Genomic DNA, 7,694 nt, shown 5'->3' on the forward strand with positions numbered 1-7,694 from the left:
CTATAATCATAACACAATGCCAATAGAACTGAAGACAGAAATCAAATTGACACATTTCCAAATACCAAAAGCTAATGCCATAAATTAATTTTCATATAATAGTGAAAAGCTTAAAGCCTTATAACACATTCACCAATGAAATTAAAATCCCATATAAAATACATGCAAGTGAAATATAAATTCTCTCAATAACATGAAATAATTAGCAGAAACATTCAATTTACCTCCAAAAATTCTTCAAAAAAAAAGCTCCAAAACCCTATTTTAATTCCCACCATTACTAGCTTTAGAGCTCCTAAAATCCTTTTTCAGTTCAGCAACTCTTTTCATACAAGCAGCTTTTGATTTCCCAGGTACAGCAGCAGAAATCTTTTCCCATCTCATTGTTACATCTTTAGGAAAAGTTTTCAAAGCATTGAGTAAAGCAACATCTTCCCCTGAATTCCAATTAGCCTTTATCACTGCTTCATTTTCATCATTGATCCTCGTATCAACTGGTTTCCTATTCTTCAAAAACTGAGCATATGAATCACTATCATCTATTTTTTTCTCACCTAGCTCCTTTGCTTTTTTAATCACACTATCTGTTTTATATTTCCCTTTAAATGCTGAAGCTATAGCTTCCCATCTACCTGGTTTCCCCACTGGGTTTTTCACCATTTGTTTCTTCAAAATCTCAATTTCAGTTTCACTCCATTCCTTACCTTCTCCATCGAAATTGCTCCCCAGATCTTCTTTTTTCTTCGACTCTTTGCTTTTCACCTTTGAATCTGAAAACCCATTTCCGTTTCCAGCTAACTCCCCAGGATTTCCAATTGGTTCATCGATTTTATCAGGCTTTGAACGTTTTTGAGATGATTTTTTCTTAGATTCAGTCTCGGGTTGTGGGTCTTGTTCGATGGGATCAGGGATGGTGGGGCCAACGCCGACACGGATGTCACCGCCGGTGAGGGAAGGAGGGGCGAATGGGCCGAGGAAAAGGGAGAAAGAGAGCCAAAAGAGGAGAGATTTGAAGGGTTCGGATTCAATGGAGAAGAGGGCAAGGGAGAGGATAATGGAAGAGATTGAAAGGGAAATGAAAAGGAATGGTTTTGAGGGTTTTTGTGGGGAGGGTCGCTCGGAGGAAGAAGAAGATTGAGGCTTTGATTGGAAGAGGAATCTGGGTCTAGCGTCTTCGTCCAAAAACTCCATGATTTTTTCACAGAGAAAATAAAGGGATGACGATGGTTTAATGGAAGAAAGGTAATGTTTATTGACTTTCTCTATTTATATCCTTTTCTTTTCTTTTTTTTTTTAACAATTTTACCCGAACCGAACTAGATTATTTAGTAAATAAATCAAAATTCGATCCATACATTGATCAAGACAAAAAAATTAATTGATTTTTGAGCAAATTATATAAAATCAGTTAAAAATATTACTAAAAGTAACATCAGAGTCGAAACCAAAAAAAATTTAGAGATCAAAATTAAATTATATATTTTTTGAAAATTAAAATACGTTTCAAATTGTAAAGGGTCAAAAGTGAATTTTATATTTCAAGGTTAGATCTCTCTACCAGCTCACTCATACTTTCTCTAAGTTAGATTATATTTTACTTTCCCTAGTACAAACATGAGTAAATTGGTCTCTGTACATCAAATTAATAAATAAACTGATCATTTTTTTAAAAATTGCGCTAATTTTTATTATCAAAAACTAGTCTTTGTGCATTAGTATAATGTATATATGGTACATTGAGTGTAATTGTTTAGATATTTTGTCAGTTACGCCAATTTTTTAACATTAGAATTTGATGAAATTTTTAATATGAACAACCAGTTTGCTCTTTAATCTAACATGCAGAGATTAATTTAGTCATTTTTTAATAAATGAAGTAAAATGTAATTTAACCCTTAATAAAAATATCTTAAATTAGAGAAAAAATATTAATATTAATTAATATAGCAGTCGTGCCAAGGTGATCCATTGAAGATGCTTCATAAATAAGATTGATTTTAATATGCTTTGGTTTGACCTAATTTGAGTGTTTTATTTTTATAATATTATTAATTAATATATCTAAATCGATAATATCTTTAATTGTTACTTTTAAAATAGTAATCTGTACATTTATTATTAGTTGAATATAATTGATTAAATTTTTACGGAATTGTGACTAAATAATAATAAAAATTTTATGTTATATTTAATAGTAATATTGATTTATACATATTGATAATATTATAAAATAAATAGATTAAATTATATCAAATTAAAATAAATTTATTTAATTATAAATAAATCAAGATGCATGTGTCATATCATTACACGTTGAAAACAAATCATATCAAATTAACCCAAAAAAGTTGGGTTGTAAAATTGAAAATATACGTTTGGAATAGTAAAAAGATTGAATCTGAAAGATACACAAATACAAGGACCTTTTATAGAATTTAACCATTTATCCAAGCAAGGCCCAAGGGGTAGACAAATGTAATTACAGAAAAAAGCAAGGGGCACTATCGGTAAGGAAATATCCAAAGAAAAGCCAGCCAGGGTTTAGCAAGGGTTTACTCAATTTCAAAGCGCCTTTAGCTGCCAGGAGAGGAAAAAAAGGATGGGTTTTGTTTTAGGGTTCTTCAATTATTTCAAGTAAGGATTTTTCTTTTTGTAGTATCCGTTTCATTTTTCATTTCGATTTGTACCTTCAAATTTAGGGTTAATAGTTATTTAGTTATTAAATCCAAGAAATGGCATGAATTTGTAGTAGTTTAGTTCATAATCCCCAAATGCATCGAAGAATCACAGTTTTCACCTTTCAAGTTCTAAAAAGTCCCAGTATTATCCCTACCCAAGCCACCCAACTTTACTCCCAATTGAATCCCTTTGCCCGTGGAACAAATGGGTTTGCTTTGTTTCGATTGTTTTCGTTTACTCCGTTGCACCGGCGTGTGCCGGATCCCGATGACCCTATGAACCTAATGAAAGAAGATGGTGTATCGGTTTGTTCTCAAATGTGGGTTGAGAATTTTAGAGAACCTGATAGGTTGGTTTCCAATTTGATCTCGTACCTTCGTAGATTCGAATTATGGGTGTTGGCTTATCAGAAAGTTTGTGCTGATGAAATAGGATCGTATGTGCCTCGTAGTTCAATCACTAGGTCCGCGTTGGAAGATTTGTTAGCTTTGAGAAATGCTGTTCTTGATAATAGGTTTAAGTGGGGTGCTAGGTTAGAGTTCTTTATAAAATCACCTAAAGATAAGACGGATTACGAATCTTTATCGAAGAGGAAGATTAAGGCGATTTTAACGACTACGCAACCTGCTCCGTTTCAAGATAAGTTAGTGCAGGAGGTTTTGCTAATGATTTTAGAGCCAATATATGAGGCCCGCTTCTCACAGAAGTCATTTGCGTTTAGGCCTGGGAGGAATGCTCATACAGTATTGAGGGTGATTAGGAGAAATTTTGCCGGTTATTTATGGTATATAAAAGGCGATTTAAGTCCAATTTTAGATGGATTGAAAGTGGGGTTGGTGATAAGTGCTTTGATGAGGGATGTGAGGGATAAGAAGGTTATTGATTTAATCAAGCTTGCATTAGTTACACCGGTAATAACGAGTCCCATTGATGGGATGGAAAAGAAGAAAAAGACAAAGAGGAAGTATCAGAAGAAGAAAGTGTTGGCTGAGGATGAACCGAAACCCGATCCTTATTGGTTGGAGACATTTTTTGGTTTTGCACCCGAGGAGGCTGAGAAACTTCCTTCATGGGGGCATTGTGGAATTCTTAGTCCACTATTGGCTAATATATGTCTTGATGAATTGGACCGGTGGATGGAAGGTAAGATTAAGGATTTTTATCGTCCATCAAAGAGTGATGTTATATGGAATAGCCCTGAAGGAGAAGCAGAACAAGGGAATACATCTTGGCCAGAATTTGTACCAACAAGTGGACCGGATAAGACACGGAAGATGGATTATGTACGGTATGGAGGTCATATTTTGATTGGTATCCGTGGACCAAGAGCAGATGCAGCAACGCTGAGAAAACAGTTAATCGAGTTTTGTGATCAGAAATATATGATCAAGCTTGATAATGAGAGCCTCCCGATTGAACACATAACCAAAGGTATTATGTTTCTCGACCATGTACTTTGTCGGAGAGTGGTATATCCAACTCTTCGGTACACGGCAACCGGTGGTAAGATTATTAGTGAGAAAGGTGTTGGGACCCTTTTATCTGTCACGGCGAGCTTGAAACAATGCATCAAGCAATTTAGGAAGTTAAACTTTCTTAAGGGTGATAGGGAACCAGACCCACAACCATGTTTTAGAATGTTCCATGCAACTCAAGCTCACACCAATGCTCAAATGAACAAGTTCTTGTCAACAATGGTGGAGTGGTATAGATATGCCGACAACCGGAAAAAAGTTGTTAATTTTTGTTCCTATATCATTAGGGGTTCCCTAGCAAAGCTCTATGCTGCAAAGTACAAGCTTCGTTCACGAGCAAAGGTTTATAAAATTGGTGCAAGAAATCTGAGTCGTCCTTTGAAGGAGAGGAAAGGACAGTCACCCGAGTACCAGAATCTACTAAGAATGGGTCTTGCTGAGTCAATTGATGGCCTTCAGTATACAAGGATGTCTCTGATTCCCGAGACTGATTATACGCCTTTCCCTAGCAATTGGAGGCCTGATCATGAGAAGGCATTAATTGAATATATAAGGCTCGACGATCCAAAAACTCTGGAAGAGCAAAAAGGTTGCATTCAAGAGCAGGGACTTGTTTCACCGCAGGACTACATATCGATGCTAGTATGGAATTACAAAAGAAATGCAATTGTGATGGATCAACTTTCCCTAGTAAAAAGTGCTGGTTTGTTGTCGAGCTCATATCGTGAGAACGATGATCCGAAGAACAAGGAACAAGAGGAATCCGAAGAAAGGCTTCATGCTTCACAAATGTAAGATTTTATAACCAGTGATTAAAAATACTTTTTTGAGTTCCTTTGTTAGTGGAATATGTATTGGTTTTATTCATATATACACATGCTTATCAAATATATTGAAATGGTGGATCTTTTGACAAGTTTATCTTCTCCAAAGATGCATATGATTTGAATATGATCACTTTTCTTTGTTGGTAACACAATACATGCAAGTTGCATGCATCCAGCTATTGGTGTCTTTTGAACATATCCATTACTCGAATTCAAGTGTGAGTATCATAGCAACATAGAGTTATCAATCTAGTTATAAAAAGCATGGTTAAAGTACTTAGAAAGTCCCTATATTATAAGAACTAGATCAAATTAGTCTATTATTAAATGGATCAATTTAGTCCTTGTACTATTAAAAAAAATAAAATAAGTTCAAATTGTAGCAGACTTAACATTTACTATATAAAAAATATCTTGAAATTTATTTATTTTTTTCAATTGCTGTTCAACAAAACCATAAAAACTTTAAAAATGTTAACTCTGTTCCGATTTGGCCTTATTCAAGGGCGTAGCCCTCCCAAAAAATGGTAAATATGCCTTTTAGTCCATTTGAAGTTTATGAATTTCAAGTTAGTATAATGGTAAAATTGCAACCCCCCCCCCCGGGCAATTTTCTGGCTTTGCCCTTGCCCTTGGCCTTTTTCTAATTTGATCAAGTCCTAATAACAGAGGGACCTCTTAAGTAGATTCACCTAAAAAGCATCTTCAACTTAAGAGTTAAGAAACTCAAGAAAGAAGAAGAAAAACAATTTATAAACCCTTTTTCTTTCATTAAAAGAAAATACCCAAAAGGGAAATACAAGAACAAAGATGGCAAGTTGTGCTTAATTATTGATATGACATTCAGTATATGAGGATCATGTTAGTATATTGTTCATCATTTTGGTACCAGATTCATGAATGAAAGTACGATTGCAAGTAGCTGAAAGAAATTGTTGTTTTCCTTTGTCAATGGTGACACATACCCTTTCTTCTCTTTAAACTGCTCTTCACAAGTATCCGGTGCATCCATGGCTGAACTTATTTCTGCATTAGCTGTTCCATAATCTTTACCTTCAAAAGCTTTCCCACCACTTTGTATACTAGACCCTGCACCTGAATAAAGCTCAGAGCAATCTTCTAAGCAATTCCTTGCATATGTATCAAGGGTTTTGTTATCCAAAAGCTTAGATATTATCAAACCAGTGCTCGTCGCATTAGCCATGGCTGTTTCTATGGCTACTTTAACCAAATCTGCAACCCCGGTAGCCGTTTTAGCTTTGGGGTTCCCTTCAAAACTTGATACACAAAAGTCAAACTTGATATTGGGATCACCCTTTGCAGCTTTGTCACAAGAATCATGGATAACATCACAGCTCACTGAAACAAGCAGAAGGTAGAAGAAAACAAGAGAAAAAAGGTGGGATTTCTTCATATTTGGTGTTTATATATATGTATGTGTGTATGTGTGTGTTGAAATGAAAATGGATGTGGTGATGTTGAGAATTTATATGAATGGAAATTTTCATATAGTAAGGGATACAAGTAACGTATCATATTGTAGCTTTCTGTTGGGATTCTTGCATTGTTTTTTTAAAGATTGGTCAGTTAAAAGAATGGCTATGAGCAATTTCATATTTTAAGGCTAATTTGGCAAGCAATCTATCTGTATTTAAGGTTGGTCTCCATTTTCAGTAATATGAATAATATAATTGTTAAAAATATATATAGTAAAAGAATTATAATTAATGCATTATTATTTTTTGGGATTTCGTATAAGTAAATACTTTAAATGAAAAATTTTCTTTTTAATTTTATCATTAAATACTTTAATTAATATCATATCATGTGATATCCAGTTATATTTACGGGTACTGATTCATTTACATTAGTATAAAACTAAAATGATTTTACACATTTTTGTAATTTTTATACATTAATATTTTACCAATTCAATTGTATTATTTTACACCTTTTGTAATTTTTTATACGATTGATATGATAGAGATATTGGATCTCTCGTTTACATATACATGTATATAGGCATACTCGGAAAGTGGGTGAAAATAATTGTGCAATATATTTATTAAGAACTGATATAAAAATAAAATACTACTTCGGTTGAAATAATAAAGTTGGAATCGTGAATATTCGGTGTCTTAAAATTCTATCATAAGCATGTATTTTTTTTTCATGATTTTATATAAAAGGGATAATATGATTTTTGGTCCCTAAGCTTGACAACTTTTTGTCTACTTTGCCATTTGTATAAATTTTCAATTGAGGATGTGGTACAATTTTAGAGTTTCACATTCAGTATTTTAATAATTAGATGGCGATTGAACAGGTTAAACCATCAATTCTTAATTCAATTAGTTCAATTGGTTCAACTTTCGAATCAACAATAACTAAATAAATAATTAAACTTTATAAAAATATAAAAATAAAATAAAATAAACTGGTTCACCCTTTTCAATTATCAATTTTTGTCCCACTTTTTTTATTTTTACCTATTTCAAGTAATTTCCAAGTTAATCGATTCAACGCTTTTGTTCGAACGGTTATATCAATCAATTCTCGATCCATTCGATCCGATCGTATTCTAGTAACACTAATTACTTCATCAAATATTGACAAAATTCAAGTTCAATGACTAAAGTGGACAAAAAAAAATTCAGGTGTCAATGTGGACCTAATTGTAAAGTTTAGATATAAGCATATAAAAATACTTAAA

General features: G+C 33.3%; 3 protein-coding genes across 3 annotated transcripts; 1 reads left to right on the forward strand and 2 right to left on the reverse strand.

Annotated features, from left to right (window-relative positions):
- Window positions 1-62: 62 nt before the first annotated feature.
- Window positions 63-1,303, reverse strand: LOC121223375 (transcription factor MAMYB). The gene has a single exon (XM_041104692.1). The coding sequence runs from the start codon at window positions 1,189-1,191 to the stop codon at window positions 265-267; it is 927 nt and encodes a 308-aa protein (XP_040960626.1). The 5' UTR covers window positions 1,192-1,303; the 3' UTR covers window positions 63-264.
- A 1,468-nt stretch (window positions 1,304-2,771) lies between these two features.
- LOC121223377 (nuclear intron maturase 2, mitochondrial) lies at window positions 2,772-5,044 on the forward strand. The gene has a single exon (XM_041104705.1). The coding sequence runs from the start codon at window positions 2,772-2,774 to the stop codon at window positions 4,947-4,949; it is 2,178 nt and encodes a 725-aa protein (XP_040960639.1). The 3' UTR covers window positions 4,950-5,044.
- Window positions 5,045-5,730: 686 nt separating this feature from the next.
- On the reverse strand, window positions 5,731-6,565 carry LOC107933694 (putative invertase inhibitor). Its single transcript, XM_016865972.2, has one exon. The coding sequence runs from the start codon at window positions 6,393-6,395 to the stop codon at window positions 5,859-5,861; it is 537 nt and encodes a 178-aa protein (XP_016721461.2). The 5' UTR covers window positions 6,396-6,565; the 3' UTR covers window positions 5,731-5,858.
- Window positions 6,566-7,694: the final 1,129 nt, after the last annotated feature.

Source organism: Gossypium hirsutum, chromosome A03 (assembly GCF_007990345.1).
Source record: "Gossypium hirsutum isolate 1008001.06 chromosome A03, Gossypium_hirsutum_v2.1, whole genome shotgun sequence".
Taxonomy (NCBI): Eukaryota; Viridiplantae; Streptophyta; class Magnoliopsida; order Malvales; family Malvaceae; genus Gossypium; species Gossypium hirsutum.

Excerpts from the sequence above, each read along its gene's own strand:
- LOC121223375 (XM_041104692.1), bottom strand. The coding sequence starts at position 1,191 with ATGGAGTTTTTGGACGAAGACGCTAGACCCAGATTCCTCTTCCAATCA.
- LOC121223377 (XM_041104705.1), top strand. The coding sequence starts at position 2,772 with ATGCATCGAAGAATCACAGTTTTCACCTTTCAAGTTCTAAAAAGTCCC.
- LOC107933694 (XM_016865972.2), bottom strand. The coding sequence starts at position 6,395 with ATGAAGAAATCCCACCTTTTTTCTCTTGTTTTCTTCTACCTTCTGCTT.